Source organism: Cryptomeria japonica, chromosome 9 (assembly GCF_030272615.1).
Source record: "Cryptomeria japonica chromosome 9, Sugi_1.0, whole genome shotgun sequence".
Taxonomy (NCBI): Eukaryota; Viridiplantae; Streptophyta; class Pinopsida; order Cupressales; family Cupressaceae; genus Cryptomeria; species Cryptomeria japonica.
This window is the reverse complement of record NC_081413.1, coordinates 383256120-383274775: the sequence shown is the minus strand read 5'-3', so window position 1 is coordinate 383274775 and position 18656 is coordinate 383256120. Positions and strand designations below refer to the sequence as shown.

General features: G+C 35.4%; 1 protein-coding gene across 1 annotated transcript; it reads right to left on the bottom strand.

Annotated features, from left to right (window-relative positions):
* Positions 1-782: 782 nt before the first annotated feature.
* Positions 783-1364, bottom strand: LOC131073769 (uncharacterized). The gene has a single exon (XM_058010267.1). The coding sequence runs from the start codon at positions 1362-1364 to the stop codon at positions 783-785; it is 582 nt and encodes a 193-aa protein (XP_057866250.1).
* Between the last annotated feature and the right edge of the window lie 17292 nt (positions 1365-18656).

Sequence of the window (18656 nt, the reverse complement as noted above, 5' to 3'; positions counted from 1 at the left end):
TGATGATCTATGTAGTAAGTCTTAGGGTTTTGATGCCGACCTAGTTGTAAAGGCTATTTATGTCAATAAGGTTGATGTTTTGAAGTGTCGGTGATTTTTAGAAGTGTGTGAAGCTGAACTAGGGTGTGTGAGAAGATATTCTAGAGTGATACAAAATTAGAACTTAATTAGATCTGATCAAGCAAGCAGTTGAGTGCTATACATAGATCATTCACTATTGTTCTCTAACAATTACAACAACTAAAACCCCTTAACTGATTAGGTCCTAACAAGCCTCACATTGTAAAATCCCCTAATAGGATGACTCAATATCTGAGTTCTAAATCGTCTTGTGAGGTTGATCCTAACAGATCAAGTCTCCTAGCAAGGCTGAGGTAAATCCCTTAAGTGGGTGACTCCTAATAGGGTCTGCTCCTAACAAGGCATCATTGTAAGCTTCTAACTAGGCTTAGCTCCTAACAGGGTGCATTTCGAAAGTGCAAAATATTTGTGGGTACCAATTCCCACCGTGGTTTTTCCCTATTTGGGTTTCCATGTGAAAATCATGGTGTTCATATGGTGAATGTTTTTGATGTGATGATTTTCTTGACTTTCAATTTATGCATGGTTAATGAGAACTTAATGTGCAACATTGATATATCAATTTAGTAGATGTGTATCAATAGATACCGGTACTGGTAAATGACTCTAGTGTTGATCTATATTTGATTTGGTGAAAGTTTTATGAGTCTGAGTTTCTGATTTCAAATTATTGTTAGTAGTGATTCACCCCCCCCTTAGTATTAACTGGATCCTCTAAGATTAACAGCCTTGGCAAGCTTCAGAGATGGAAGTTCCAATGTGATAGGAATCTTGACATTCATTCCATACAAAATTTGGAAAGGAGACACACCAGTTTCCCTCTTGGGCATGATACGATCCACCCAAAGCTCATAAAGAAGAGCTTTATGCCAAGTCCTTTGTTTTTCATCAACAAGCTTCTTGATAATGGTAACCAAGTTCTTGTTGCTTGATTCAGCCTGACCATTTCCCTGCAGATAATAGTCAAATGAATGTGAAAGGGTAAAACCATGATAAAAAAATTCAATGATCTCATAAGCTAAAAAGCAAGAAGCATTATTAGTAACTATCTTACGAGGAACACCAAACCTTGAAACAATGTTTTCTTTCAAGAACTGAGAAACCATTGTTGAAGTAGCTTTCTTAGTGGGAATTGCCTCCACCCATTTGGTGAAGTAATTTGTTGCAGTGAGTATGTACATGTGGTATTCACTGGATGAGGGATTCACTGGTCCAACAAAATCCAACCTCCACTGCTGAAAAGGCTCTTCAATTACTACTGGCTTGAGAGGTAAAGAAGCCATCTTAGGCTTACAAACAAACTACTAACATTGCTCACATTTACGGACCCAACTACATGCATCCTTAAACAAGTAGTATGTTGCACACAAAATTTTGTGTGCCATGATTGGAGCTGAAAAGTGCCCTCCACAAGCCAGATCATGAAATGATTCAAGTAATCTAACTTGTTCCTTATCAACGCAACATAAGAAATTTCCATCTATGCCTTTCTTATACAAACCATTGTCACAAAGGACAAAGTTTACTGCTTTCAGCTTCAAAGTATGCTTTTCATTGAATGACAAATGTGAAGAAAACTCACCATACGTAAGGAAGTATTCTACATCAAAATACCACTCACTAGTGGTGCTGACAAACAAAACCTTGGGAAGATCCTCAATCATACCTTCATTCCCAAGCACTATTTATTAGTTAGACTTATTATTAGCAATTAATTGACATAAACCTTTACCATGAACCAACTTGGTAGGCTTTATCTCCATGTCATATTCCTAAATTTTTGCAACCCAGTTGCCTCTTTTAGTTCCAAGCTGTGTTAGAATAGACTTGACAACAGTATCAGGAACAAGAGAAATAACATGAGAATTGAGAATGTAGAATCTGAAATGTTTTACCTCTTTTATTATAGCAAAGGTATGCTTCTCCATTATAGATAATTTCAGCTCATGATTTTTCAAAGGGTGACTCATAAAAGCGATGGGTGACTCAATACCTTCATTGTTCTTCTGCATCAATATAGTTGAACAAGTGTGATCAGATGCATAACTATATATTGTGAACTCCTTTGTATAATCCAGACATAACAAGACTGGAGCATGAGCAATAGCCTCTTTAATTTCATTAAAAGCTCTCTCCCTTCGGGACTCCATTTGAAAAGAGATTTTCCTTTCATCATGTCAACTATGTGATGATTTTGTTTAGCAATGTTTGGAATGAACCTTCGTAAGAAGTTAACTTTACCAAAGAAGGAATGCACAACAGTTTTACTTACAAGCAAAGAAAGACTACGAATAACTTTGACTCAATCAGAGCAGTGTACCTGAAGTTCAAAAGACACAAAGGTATGTAAGATTAAATCATTCTAAAGATCAAATTATTGGAGATAGAAACAAGGGAGTTATGACAAGAATAAAACTAGAAAATGAAGAGGTATGTCTTATTTCTCAAGTTGAACCAGCAACTATTATTGAAGCTTGTGAGGATAAACATTGGTTAAAGGCTATGGAAGATGAATTAGATCAAATAGAGAAAAATGAAACTTGGTCTTTAGTTTCTCGGCCTAAAAATAAGAATGTTATTGGAACTAAATGGGTTTTTAGAAATAAACTGAATGGGGATGGTCAAGTTATAAGAAACAAGGCTAGATTGGTTTGTAAAGGATATTCTCAAATGGGAGGAATTGATTATGGTGAGACATTTGCACCTGTAGCTAGAATTGAAGCTGTTAGACTATTTCTTGCCTATGCAGCTTATAAGAACTATAAAGTTTATCAAATGGATGTCAAATGTGCATTTCTGATTGGTGAGCTTGAGGAAGAAGTTTAGATTGAGCAACCTGATGGATTTTCATTGACAGATGACAAAGACATGGTTTGCAGATTGAAGAAAGCTTATATGGTTTGAAACAGGCTCCTAGAGCTTGGTATGCAAGGTTGGATAAATATCTTTTGAAGCTTGGTTTTACTAAAGGTAGTGTTGATAGTAATCTATATTATAAGATCACTGATAATGATGTTCTAATTATTGAATTTTTTTTTAATGATATCATTTTTGGAGGAGAAGATAAACTGTGCATGGAATTTGCTAACAACATGAAAAATGAATTTGAAATGTCCATGATTGGTGAGATGAATTTTTTCTTAGGTTTGCAGATTAATCAAACTAACAAAGGCATTATTATCTGTCAAACTAAGTATATGAGGGAATTGTTGAAAATTTTTGGTATGGAGAACTCTAAACCATAAGTACTCATATGGCTACAAGTGAGAAATTATCTATCAAGGATACTTCTACGCTGGTAAATCCGACAAGGTATCAATCTATGATTGGTGGTCTGTTATATCTAACTCAGACTAGACCTGATATTATGAATGCAGTAAGTATTGTTTTAAGATATCAAAGTAATCCTAAAGAAAATCATGAATGTGCAGTAAAGAGGATATTCTAGTATTTGCAAGGAACAACAAAATATGGTTTATGGTATTTCAAAAATGATGATTTCACTTTATGTGCATATACTTATTCAGATTGGGCAGGTAATACTGATGATATGAAGAGCACTTCTGGTGGAGCTTTCTTCCTTGGAAATAAATTGGTTTCATGGATAAGAAAAAAATAGTCATGCATTTCTTTATCTACTACAGAAGCTGAGTACGTTGCAGCAACAACTAATTGCACTCAAGTTTTGTGGATGAAGCAAATGTTGAAGGATACCAGAGTAAATTGTAGTGAACCAGTAGTTATCTACTGTGATAACTCTGGAACTATTGACATGTCTAAGAATTCGGTATTTCACTCTAAGACTAAGAATATTTCAATAAAGTATAACTTTTTGAAGGACAGGGTAGAAGCAAAGGAAGTCAAATTGGTTTATGTGAACAATAAAGAACAAATTGCAGACATATTCACTAAATTGTTGTCTAAGGAATCATTTGAATATTTGAGAGATAGGTTAAGGGTTTATGCCCCTCCGGCAAAGACTTGATTGATGAAGTTTGTCATCAGTTCGACATGTATTATCAGAAACATTATTCATTCTGGTACTGATGAGTGGTGCTACTACTTAGGGGGAGTAGTCATCTTTTAGATTTAGAGGTTTATATCATTGATTTGATATTTTTTGTTAGATTTCTAGCATTGATATCAAAGGGGGAGTGATGGTAATGTGAAAAATCATTCTAAACCTTTCAGAGATATCATTCATAGGGGGAGAGCTATTGATTGTTGGTTATATTCCACATGGGGAGACTTGTTTGGCATCTCTTGGTACTTAGATGTTTTTCACAGCTAGTGTTACAATCAATGCCAAAGGGGGAGATTGTTGGCATTATGGATGAATTGATTATGTGTTGCATTGATGTTTTGTCATTGATGTCAACCCTAGCTGATATGGATGGTTACTAATAGACAAGTTTCGGTTACCGGTAGAAGAGATTATCTATTGGACTCTTTTGACATGTTTGGATTAGTAAAGTATATTGGATTTCATGAGTGATATGATCCATGAGCATGTTTTGGTTAGTTGGTATTGGCTTGGTAATTGGATGTTATCATACACTCTAGTAAACCCTTACCAACACTGATTTAAGGCTTTACCGACAAAGCTTTCACTAAGGAATCATGAAAGGATGCACAATTGGTGTTGGTGCAATTTCTTAGAGGATTTCGGGATGCTGAAGATGTTTGTTGATCATGCTTAAATTGCTTTAATACATTGCTTTGGCATGGTGGAACTAGAATAGGTCCGGTACCTATCTAGGTTATGGACCGGTATCATACTAGCGTGTACTCTACACATTACTTGGATGATTAAAGATGATTTATGAATTTGTTATTATTGTTTTGGTCTTAAGCCGACATGGCATATCATTGTAAATGGAATTATGTAATGATATTATTGTAATAGCTTTAGGTGGTCGACCTAATTGGTTTAGGCCTTAGGGATTGTATAAATAAGAGATGGAAACTCTTTGTAAAGTATCATGGTTATTAAAAAGGTCATGGTCAAGGAATGTAATGTACAAATATTGTAATATCATTCACATAGAGGAATTGATCGATCATTGGTAATCAAATTAGATTCAGAAGAGGATTTAGTCCTCTGGTATTGAGCTTAACCAGGACTGTAATCAGCCATGATAGATGCTATTTCTAGCAGTTCACTCTATTGGATTGTTGTCCATTTATCTTGAGAAGGTTGTAGCCTCTTTGTGGTCAGTGAGACTCTTTTGTAATGAGTAGTACACTCTAGGAAGTGTGCCTTCCTGCAAGTCCATGCCCCTCATTGTAACACATACTTTCTGCAGAAGTATCATCTAACTGTGGGTAGGCTTCCCACCGTGGTTTTTCCCTTTTCGAGTTTTCCACGTAAAAATCATGGTGTTATGTGGTATGGTGGCTTTGCCTTGATTATTTGGTTAATTGTTAAGTTGCATTGTTTACCGGTATCTGCTTCTACCAACATCTGTCTGTGCTTTACCGGTACTTGATTTGTTTAAGGTTGTATTATGGATTAAAAGTTATAATCTGTTAAACTGCTTCACCCCCCCCAGTTGTTCACTGGTTATCCTAACACCATTGCATGTTGAAAAGTTGCTCCTTCATTTATTAACCTGAAAGGCATTCTGCGGTATGCAAAATTGCCCCATGGGGTTGTAAAAGTAATTGTATGTTGATTTTTCTCAGCAATCTCCACTTGGTTGTATCCAGAGAATCTGTCTAACATAGACAATATCTCAGACCCAGTAACAGTTTGCAAGACTTGATCCATGATAGGCAATGGATAGTTGTCCTTTAAAGAAGCTTGATTCAAATTTAGGAAGTCAACACAAATCTGGATTTCTCCATTTTTCTTGTACACTGGCACAATGTTAGCTATCCAACTGGAATGATGAATCGGAAAGATGATTCTTGCTTTTAACATCTTCTGAATTTCAGCAAAAATAGTGTCAGATATCTTTGGGTTATACTGCCTTTGTTTTTGTCTAAAGGGAGAAAAACCTGGCTTGAGGGGAATTTCATGACGAAGTTCTTTAGGATGGAAAGACTTCAAGTCATCATAGGAATATGCAAGAACATCAAAATATTGCTGCAATAATGTGACAAACTTTTTCTTTTCCTCACTAGAACAACATTTACCAATATTAATCATTTTTGGATTATCAATTGTTCCTAAATTTACCTGCTCATATTCCATTGTATTGGAAGTTGTCTTCTGTTGCTTCTTGACATAATGATCATGTTTTTCAAAGATAGTTTCAAGAGATACAAGACCCTTAGGGATCTTGTTTGCCTTCGGCTGCAAGAACTTCTCACCAGTTTCAGAATCACCATCTTCTATCACATCTCTTGAAGCATATTGATTGCCTTCAAAGTAAATATCATCAAAATTATCAACAGTTTGCAAAAAATTCATAACATGTTGATCATCATTAGACACTTGCCAATTTTTATAATTATCAGGAAAACTTGGTCAAAAAACCATCTCAGCAGTGTACTTAGGACCTAAGAAATCCTCATGCGAAATTAGCAAGGTAGTAGAAACTTCCAAGGAATCTTCTCTATCATTGAATTCTCTTGGAATAATGGATATATCAAAGGCATCAAAAGCTTCTATCAAATTGCAAATAAGGTTTCAGTAGTGCTTGATCCTATTACTTCTTGTTTGATAAATACTCCTTACTTGACACATTATAAGTTTAGCATCTCCTTGAGCATGAAGATTTTTTATTCCTTTCTTTTGAGCAACATTCATACCCAAAATGAGAGCTTCATACTTAGAAGTATTGTTAGTGTTGTCAAATTGTAATTTGAAACAAAATGGAAAAATTTTTCCATCAGGAGACACCATCACAATACCTTCCCTTGGTCTGGCTGAAGAGAAACTATTGTCAAATTCCAGCATCTAAACATCATTTGGACCACCTACACTGATAGTGTCAAAACTGAGAGATCCTTCTTGTGGAGTTGAAGAACTCACAGACTCAACAATAACACTTTCATCATCACTTGAATTCTCTTCAAGTGAAACCATGTCTTTTGGCTCTGATACAACTACAAACTTGTCATCAACATACAAGAAATGATTTCCCATACTAGATGACTCAAAAAGAATTTGAGCCCATTGATAATCAAACTTCACAACTGTGTATTGTGATTATTTCTTCAGCTGTAACATCTTGATTTCCCATTTCATAGGAATATGGGCCTCTGTCATATCCATACTCAACTCATCACAAACATCTCTATAAAAAACAATTCCAAGAAGAATCTCGTATGAAGCTAGCACATCAGCTACTAACACTATCATTTTAATTTTCTTCTCTGGGAATGCAACAAATGCAAATTGTGCATCTTTTATCTAGCCTATCAATGGTACTTGTTTATTATCCATAGAAAAGTACCTACCAAAGGTCTTAGTCAAGGTGAGACCAGGAGAATTTGCAACCTTTGCAGGCATCACATTATCTAATGCACCAGAATCTATGGCACAATTATTTAACTTGTGGCCATTAATTGGTAATGAAATATAAAATAGTTCAATTTTCTCCAAAGGGGGAGGTGAGGCCACTTAGTTATTTTGAGAAACTTTGGAATTTTGTGGAGGATTTGTGGTATTATCTTTTTCTTTGACAAAATTAACTAATTGATTAAACTGATCCAAATCAGACCTCAAGTATTCTACTTCAGACATTTGAAACTTTGTTTTATTAGCATGATCTATTATGTCAAATGCTTGAAATGAATTTATCAAATATTGAGAAAGGTTCTCACTTTGAGGATTTGAAATATTTGATGTATTGGTCTTCGATGTAGCTACTGAAAAATTTATAGGAGTTTAAGGAGCACTTACATGTTTATCCTTCACATTATCTTTTGAAGGATTTGAGTTTTCCTTTGGTGGATTTGGCAAAGGTATTCCATGCTTGGCAATGGTAACTAGCAAGCGCTGAGAATCCTTTACTTGTGTTGAATCATCACTCTTTGCATTATCTTGCAACTAATTGGTTTGAACTTGCGAACAAGTGAATATGCGAATAAATCTCCATCATGTCCTTCCTACACAGGAACTTATTCATACTACATATATCAAATTCTAGAGTCACCAGCCAATTCTACCTCTTTATCTTGTGTCATATTGGCATCTTCTTCACCAAAATGTGGAAGATCATTTTGTTCTGCCTCATAATAATCGGTGGCCTAATTTTGAGATGGTTCTTCAAATGCAAGTCTCTCTGGAGCTGGAGGTAACCTGTTTTGATTATGAGAAACATAATTGGAAGCATTGTTAGGGAATTTTCTCCTTGGATCATCATGGTACAACACATTCCCTTGTGCATAAATTTTCTTCTTGAGTGCTAACAATTCATTTGCTAGCTTTTGAATCATAGGATCTACAGGATTTGTTAAAGAGGACAATGCATCAACAATTTGACTATTCCTAACCTTTTTAGGATCCTTTCTTATCTTACCAACAAGGATAAGATCATCTTCAACTGATATGGCCAACTGTTGTGCAACAACCAAATCTCCAAGATTATTCCTATGCAAAAGAAAAATTACTTCCGATAATTGAGCATTAATAAAAAAACATTTTAATTTTCTGGCAGTAGGTTGTGAGGCAACCAAAATGCGGTTGTACAACTTATTGAACTTTGCCATGAATTCTCTCATAGGCTCCCGTGGTTCCTTCTTCATTTGAGTCAATTGCACTAAAAGTGCATGATCATATTCAGTGGGCTTGAACCTTGCTTTGAACCTTGTTCTGAGGCTAGCCCAATTCGTACTAAAATTATTAGGAAGATGATAGAACCAATCAGTAGTTGCACCTTGCAAAGTTTCAATAAATAACCTTACAAAAACATCTTCATGCTCAACCCTGAGAACACCACATGCAATATAAAAAGTAATGATGTGCTCATCAGGGTGTTGAGCACCATCTCCCAAAAACTTGGGCAAATTCTTTCATGTGCCTTTTGGAAGTTCATGTAGAGGTGTCGTAAGATTCAAGGGACCAAAATTGGTACCCCAAGGACCTTGGACAACCGTATTTAGTGGATTGTATGGGGAAATTATAAAATGATTGATAGTTGGGATAATCGCAACTTGCAAACTTGATGCCTCACTTGGAATAGGAGACTATTGTGTAGTAGGAGGAAAACTCCTTGTCTGTTGCAAAGGAGATCTTGATCGTGGAGGAGTCTCAAATTAAAAATTATGTTGCGGTTGCACGTCGCTCCCCAATAGAGTCACCAAAAAACTGTTGGGTGAATATTGTAACACCAACATACTAATGACAAAATAAATATTTCACACAGAACTATGTTGAGATAAAGTCTCTCCTCTCGGCAAGGGAAAGTTCCCTAGAAGAATTTTGGTATCTCAACAACTTGAAAGTAAATTGGGGGGGTAAGATTAGGTTGTATAATTTTTTGGTTCCCAAATTGGGTTTTATGCTTTAAAATCCACCAATACACTCAATCCAATTTCTATGAAGCAACCAACTTCAATTGTGGAAATTATCACAAGGATTGGACCAACTGACAAGGATTCTGCAAATCCTTCTACGCTTTGGGCTCTACAAATCCCTGGAGGGTAATCCCTTTAGTGAATTTCTTGATCTTTGCACCACACTCAAAGATTCACTAAAATAAAGCAGATGATCTCATAAGCAATCTTAACAACAGGGAGAATGCTCAAGGATGGCAAATCCTTTAGTGATCCTCAACCTAACTAGAGCATGAGACAGGTAAGATAAACAATAACAGACATGAAATGAAAGGTATTCTGATAACCAAAAAATTATTGTGATTTGTCAGTGAATTTGATCACAAGACTGATATTTAAAGACAATTATAAACTGTGATCAGTACCTTACTCCATTGGGTACCTTAAGATACAAAATGTAAACTGAAAACATGACAAAACTTTATCTAATAGTATAAGATCTAAGATAATATTGCTTTACAATATATCTCATTTGCAATCCCAGCTTAAACTACTTATCTAAATCCCTGCATAAGCCCTATCACTCTATAATCCCACTCAATAATTTAATCGACCCCTTAGGTCAAAGCATGAAATGAAGAATTACATACATCATAATAATGCAACAAATGAAAAAAAAACCCTTGATTCTACTCATTTGAAAGATGACAAAATTATACACTAGAGAGAAATAGGTCAGAATTTTATTTCTATTGAAAACACTATTAAAATATTTTTATTGAAGATAGATGACTATATTCCCATCTGCATCTTTCATCTGTCTAGTGTTAGGATCAAAGCGTTCTGTTGTTGCTAATACAAAGTCAGGGTCGTGAGCTAATACGAGGAAAGATACATATTTATGGAGCTCGCTATCTATGGGACAAGTCATCCTTGAGGGAGCCTCCTGAACTCTTTTCAAAAACTCCTCCATGTTAACATTCCCTATTTCAGTGTCCCAGATCTGGTCCACATTTCATCTTCTTCCCTATTGATTTGCTAGGAGAGGGCTCAGACATTTGCCAAAGACTACATTTTAACACCAAAGATTAGTATTCAAAGAATCAACATCATCAGAGTTACATTCTTGTTGATCAAAACAAAAACTAGAAGACAAAAATTCCTTCAGAGGAAAAGTAAAAAAAATCAGTAGGTCGGGTCTTAAAACCCAACCTGCACTAAGGAAGGTCAATCCTGCGTGTCGAGTTTTAAAACTTGATGTGTAGGATAAAATAAAAAGTTGACATATCAGTTTTTAAAACCCGATCTGTCAAAGGGAAAAACCACATCTGCAAGCTAGGAAATAAATCCCTACCTGCACTAGGATGGAACAAAAGCTGCAGGTCGAGAAATAAAACCCGACCTGTACTCAAGGGAAGGTCAACTGGCATGTTGGGTTTTATTTCTCAACATGACATACAAACAAATAAAATGGCAGGTCGGGAAATAAATCTCAACCTGCACTAAAGGAAGAAACAAACTTACATGTCGGGATTAAATCCTGACATGTAAGACACAATGATAAAAGGGAAAAAATAAGTCGGGATATAAATCTTGACCTGCTGTTCATGGGGGAAGGTCATTACACAGGTTAGATTTTAAATTCTGACATGTAATAAGGAAACAACAAAATACAGGCAGGGAAAGAAATATTGGGATATATATCCCAACATGAAAAAAAAAAGAAAAACCTTAAGCAATCAAATAAAAATGACAACAAAACCAAACCCTAACAAAAATAGCAAGAAAAAAGGCACCAAAACTAACCCTAGCATGCACAAATGAAAATACAATACATACCTACCTATTTTCACCAAGAAATCAAAGGAAATCAACCAAAGATCAACAAAATCCAAAGAGAGAAAAATCCATGCACTTGCTCGATGAAAGAACACCTTTTAGAGCTTAGGAAGATAAATTACCGATTTAAAAATGCCAAGTTAAAACCTAAAATCGTATAAAAAAGGGTTAAAAGTGCATTAAATGGACTAAGCACACCACCTGCAAGTCAGGTTTAAAACCTGACCTGTAGGAAATACGACTGACAGGTCGGAGTTTAAACTCTAACTGGCCTAAACAAAGTAGAAAAAAGAACTGGACATCGGGTTTTAAAACCCAACATGTGGACATATAAGACTTGCAGGTCAGAGTTTAAACTCTGTTCTGCAATTACATGCAAACACTTGCATGTTGAACTTTAAACTCTGATATGCAATCAAGACCAACCTATAGGTTGGAAAATAAAACCGGACCTACTAGTTGAGGCAATGGATTTGCACGTCGGGTTTATAAACCCAACCTACACTAAAAACCCAAAATAAAAGCTATCTTTAAAACTTGAAAAGACACTAGAGTAAGACGCAAAAATAGCATGTCTTACGAGGCAACTCGGACAATCTCGGAGTACGTGAAATACAAAATAGACAAGTTTCATAGGGGTTGTCTCACAATTTAGTCCAATTGAAATCGATGACAACATAGTGCAACTCCTTTGGTTGTTTAAATCACTGAGTGTGAACAACCTAACTTCAAGAATCATCCCTTCATCTCTATGGAAGATGAGCCTAAGAGAGTGTTCTCATCATTTCCCTATGAAGTAATACATATTGAATATATTAGGGTATATATACACTATCCCGTTTAAGAATTGGGAAGCTTGCAAATGTTGAATCTGTACAATAATCAACTATCAAATAAGAGTTCAGTATTGAAACCAAAATTTCAAGAATTAGAAAATAAGGGTTTCGCGCAGTTCGTTAGGTTTCTAATGTTATATGAATAGAATGGATCTCGACCAACTGAATTTCACCCCCCACCAACTAGAATTCCCTATGAACATCTGGATCATATTGAGTCAAGTACATGATGAATTCAATTGGTTAGGCAAGCCCCACAAAATTAAAAAGATAATTATTCAAGCTGTAACTGGATTATGTGCCTCCGGAGAACTGCCATCCCTGAAGGTTGTGAAGAATGACATTGTGACTAAAGCAATAGGGTTGAAATTTGATAAATAGACAATGACAATTAATAACATCCTGGAGCATGTATCAGGTTTACATCAATGGTCATTGGCTATAAGATCTATTATTCCAGCAAAGAAAATTTTGTTTCTGGAACTACCATATATGTTGCTTATGAAATGATGTGGGAGAATAAGAAATATGAATTTTGTGAGTTTCTCCAGAGTGAGCTTATTAAGAACATAAAGAAGATCAAAGGAAATAAGAAACATCATTTCAAGTTTAGAACATTGCTTCTAAGTTTATTTTTCTACTTTGTGAAGGAGGTTCCAAGTGTTGGCAAAGTGCAGTGGACCTTTGACAGGCCGGTAGGAGTTTAGATCTGGGAATACCTATATAATTCCAGTGACTCTAAGGTCTAGAATAAGAATATATGGGGGTACTTCAAAAACTTCCAGAAGGAAATGCATGAGAGGGAAAGAATCCCTAAATCCATTGTAGAGAAATACCAAGACACCATCTATTTTATAGTAGATACAGATCAATGTTTGATGGAAGCTATAGAGCCCGAATGGTATGGATTATGCCAATGGGCTATGAGGTGGAAGAACAAATTTTGGAACTGTATGCACAACATATGTTGAGTAAACTGGTGGACCCGAATAAGGAGAGATTTGGCACATACAAGGAGAAAATCCTAAAATTGCATCAACAGTTCAAGAAGCCTGTAATACAAAAGAAGGTCCAGAAAGAGGTTGAGGCTCTTGTAGAGAGAATGGGGATGACCAAGAAGGTTATCTAGAAAGTCAGAGAGAAGAACATTCTCTCTGAGGAGAAAATGATGAAGGTGGAGAAGACCAAACCGATAAAAACTCTTAAGACAATTCAAGCCAGAAGTAAAGCTCCCTCCTCTAGTCCTGCAAAGCCAGCAAGCAAGCCATAATATTCAATCAAGCCATCCGGTGGTAGAGAGAAGAAGAGGAAGACAGTCAAATTTATGATTATGAATGAAGAAGAGACTGAATCTAATGACGCAGTGAAGGCCAAAGCTCCAAAAGTCACCAAGATCACAAAGGAGAAGCCTTCCAGTAGAACAAGATCCAATAAGAAATCCAAGACATCTGAGTTTGATGAGGCATTGAAATAAGGTAAATTCACTATTGTACCTCCTATAACATTAGAACATATTGTGAATGAAGTTGTTAAGAATGGTAACTTGAAGCCATTAATAGAATGGTATGACAATTTTGATGAATTCGGGAAAATAAATTTGGAAGAAGCAACTGTACAATACTTAAATGTATATAGTAAATATTTGATCAAACTAATGACAGTCATACCAAAGATCTTGTATGACATTTTGGATGCTAGAAGCCAAACAAAAAATAAGCATGATGATAACTTGAAAGAATATATATTAGTCAACTTATGTTTAGTCATTTCTAAGGAAGAGATAGATAGATTACTTAAGTTAGCAAAGAATGAATTTAGGAGTAAGCATAGAGTAAATAAAATCATGTTAGATATGATTGATGAATTTGCAAGGGAAACAGAGAATATTTTGACAAAAAAATTGTTAGATAATCAGTATGAAGTTAATCAGGTCAAGGGATAAGAAAAATATAATCCAAAAGAGAAGAACATGCCATCATAGGTCAATTTATAAGCCGAGCAGACAGTAAATAATACTTTAGTCCCATAAGTCCAGACTATTGAGTAGGTAGAGGTTAATGTTGAGGATGCAGAAGCTGGGAAAATAGATAATGGAAAGAACAAGGTTGACAATCCTTTGGTTGATGTTTCTAATCCTTTGATTCCTGAGAAGGATGTTGAAAAAGAAAAGATGGAGGTTTAAGTTGAAGTCAAGACTAAGGTGAAAGACATTGTAGAGACATGGAAATGAAAGCAAGTCATTGATGATCTAGAGTTTCTTCAAGGTTTGATTAATCTTGCTTCTCTTTCTCCAATTGAAAAGCTTCAACTTGCATCATTTTCCCAAGCAAAAGCCAGTGAGGATATTTTGAAATCTCATACAGAGGATAGTATGTTGCTAACCCTGGCAACCGGTGTTTTTGAAAAGTGGATGCCCTCATTTCAAAAGGATACTTCTGATACTCCATCTAGGAAATTAAAGAGTTTGATTAATTCTATAAATACACATTTTGAATCTTTTAAGAAGTCTACTAAGGAGAAGGTCAAAAATGAATTCAATGCAAAGAGGCTCTAGAATTTGAAAAGGATGATTGCCAAGGACAAAGTAAATTTAGATGACTGCGTGAAGAGCATGAAAGATGCATTGTCTAAAGGTGGGAACTTATATAAATCATTCCTATCTTTGACCAAGTTCACCACATAAATTGAGAAGAAGTCTAAGGTACATGAGAATGATATTGAACACATATATCAGTCAGTTAATCCCTTGTCAGTATCATTGAGCAGTCATGAAAATTAGGTAATATCATTACTTGAGAAAATAAGAAGTCTGAGCCATGACCAGGAGAGGATAATTGGAAAAGTTGGAGAAGTTAGGAGTCTCATTACTCCTAAGTTGGACATTATGCTCAGTTCTCTCAAGGACTCTCAAGATGCTCTGGCCAGCGGTGATCCAAAAGATGTAAAATTAGTAGAGGCACAAGCTTTTTGTTCAGTGGATTCATAATGGTGTTGGAGAACTTGCAGAAGGGCTAAGATAGCCACTTAGACATATTGAAGAATTCCTATGCAAATATCTTTAAGTTTTTGTGAGTTAAGTCTATGTGTACATATGTATATAGCATTTTTGGCTTAATTGTTTTATTTATGAAATTCTGCCTTTGCCATTGATGTCAAAAGGGGAGTGCATAGAAGTGAAAAATGTTCTGATTGATATGAAAAATAGGTTTTAAGGACTTGAAACCTTTAACATAAGAGAAAAAGATAGATCAGCAGAGAATAACAAGACCAACAATGAAACAACATACAAAAGACTAGCAAGAAGGCCAGTAAACTGAACGGACAACAAAAGAAAGGAACAACAAAGCAAATAAAACAAGATAAAAGGCCAAGACAGCTAACAACAACTATAGAGACTTAAGAAGATCAACCGCTTTGATGACCAACAAGTCATAATTTTCCAAAGCAACTTTGAGCTCTTCGATTTCCTTATTTGGATAGAAGTGAAAAATGTTGATCTTAGGGGGAGTTATTCATTTTTGGAAGTTCAAAAATTAGATTCTTGTTGCAGTGTACATTATTTTGGTTTTGGCCCGAAACTTAGTGATACTTCACTAAGTGTTGCCATCAATGCCAAAGGGGGAGACTGTTGACAACAGACACTGCATGTATGTATAGATGTTGTCAATGATGACAACTAGTGTTAGATATTCCATCCATATTTCATGATTCATTCATACTGGAAGATTGATTGAGGTCCAATGAGAAGAACAGGTCATCCGAAAAAGTGTACAATGTTTTGGTTGGTAATTCAGTTGTGTTGAGTATTTGGTGTTGTGGATATCGAAGATACATTGTGGTTGTGCAATATGCCTTATTCTAGGTGTATGGTCTTCAATGTTGAGTGTTGAGTAAACTGGAAGATCTGGTATATAGGTTTTCTATTAGAATAGTGGTTATCGATAGTAACATGTGTAAATTCATTATGTGGATCTTGTGGATCAATTTTTGTGATTGTTTATATGTTGATGAGACATGTGGGAAGCATGTGGACATTTTGTTTTGGTTCGCATGATTGGTTTTAATTAGATTGAGCTGACTTGTGTACACGTTTCATCGTTTGTGTCATGTTCTTGAAGCCGAAATGATGAAGTTCTAAATTGGTGATGCAGATATATAAGAGGTTTATTTGATCATATTTGTGATCAATGGTTATTTGTACTGTGCGTATGAGCAATTATACACAGTTTCATGTGCGCAATTGAAATATTTGTGTTCCGATATAATGCAGAAAATCATAACAGAGTAGAGTTGCAAAGAAGAGAAAGATTGTGTGTTTTGTGCTTAACCTGATTTATACTCAAGATTTTTTTGATGTTATTCAATAGTTTAAACCCTCTTGTATCTCTTGTGATCGTTTTTTAAGGTAGTGAGCCTTCTGAGGTTGTAGCCCTTACTTGTAATTGAGCACCGAGCTCTAGGTAGTGTGTCTAAATGCATGTGCATTCTCCTCATGTAATAATTCTATACTTCTAACAGAGTATATTAATATTGTGGGTTTGAATCCCACCATGGTTTTTCCCTTAACTGAGTTTCCATGTAAAATTCTTGGTGCTATGGTGTTAGTGTTATTTTCTTTGTGTTTTTGCACTTTTCTTTTCTTCATTTGCATTAAGTGGTTGAAATGATAGGTTAATAAAGTTATAAATTGCCGAACACTGATTCGCCCCCTCTCAGTGTTCCTTGATTCCAAGAAAATGTTATGGAATTGTAGACTGCTCATGAGATCTGTAAGAAGTTGGAAACCTTATATGAAGGAGACAACTATGTGAAGATTGCTAAGTTGTAGATCTTAAAGGGAAAATATGAGATGTAGAAGATGAGAAAAGATGAGAACAATACTTATTTTATGCAAATGGTGAATGAAGTAGTGTGCAATATCAGATGTGTTGGTGGAAAGTTGGAAGAATCAAAGATTGTTGTTAAAGTGCTCAAATCCTTACCTGCATCCTACAAACATAATGTTGCTACTATTGAGGAGATTGAGACCGTGGTTGATGTGACTAGAGACATGTTGATTGGGAAGCTATCAGCCTTTGAATTAAGTGAGTTTGGTGACTCCCTTCCTAAGGTTGAATTTGCATTCAAAGCCACTATTTTTGGAAAGGATAACTAGATATATGATCTGAGAGAAATTTCTTCAAGGAGGATGTCAAGATATGAGAAAGAGGTGAATGAAATGGAGGAAGAAGAGAAAGATCTTGAGGAGCTTGAAGCATTGATTTCCAAGACATTACCTAAAAGAGATGGTAAGTAAGAAGGAAAGTTGCCTCTTAATTTTTTTTTCATGTAATAAGATTAGACATTTTGCCTCAATGTTTCCTGAAATAATTCCTAGAAAACCTTACAATCCTAAATTTTAGAAGAGATGTTATTATGTTGTTGATGAAGGTGTGGTAGATGATGAATCGAATAAAGGAAATATAAGTGATAATGAATGGGTTTTTATTGCTATCAAAGTAGATAATCCAAAACCTAGTGATTCTGCTAGTTGCATGAATGTTGAAAGATGTTTGGCTACACAAGTTGAAGAGAAATATGAATGGGTGATAGACAATGGATTCTCTCATCATATGAAAGGTGATAAGAGTAAATTTGTGAGCTTGGAAAATTAGGAAGGAGGAGTTGTGAAGTTTGGAGATGATAAAGCTGGTATAATCCGTGGGAGAGGTTCTATCTATCTTGATGGTAAGCACAATATTGATGATGTCTTAATATTTGTACAAGGCCTAAAGCATAATATTTTGAGTGTTGGACAAATAGCTTACAAGGGATATGATCTTCAGTTCAAGAATGGAAAGTGTATAATATTGGGTAGCTCTGAAATTGAGATTGCATTAGGTAAAAAGACTAAAGTTAATATCTTTCACTTGAATAGCTCTGGTAAAAGATGTCTAATTGCTCAAGTTGATGAAAGTTGGTTGTGGCATAGAAGAATGTGTCATGTGAAGTTTGATAACATTGTTAAAGATAAGTTCTACTCAGGTTGTGAGAGATCTTCCCAAGTTGATGAAACCTACTAACACTATGTGTAAGTAATGCTAGTTAGGGAAACAAACCAAAATATCTTTCAAGAGTAAGAAGCATTTTTCAAATGGATCATTGGATCTTGTGCATACTTATTTGTGTGGACCTTCTAGAGTTATAATCTTGCAAGGAGATAGATATTTCATGTTGCTAATTGATGACTATTCTAGGATGATGTGGGTTAGTTTCTTGAGGGAGAAGTTTGAAGCCTTAGAGAGGATCAAGATTTTTAAAGCTATGGTTGAGACTGAGACAAGTTTGAAGCTGAAGTGTCTAAGATCTAACAAAGGTGGAGAATTTATTTCTAGTGAGCTTAATGCATATTGTGAAGAACATGGGATAAGAAGACAATTATCTGCTCTGAGAACCCCTCAACAAAATGGAGTC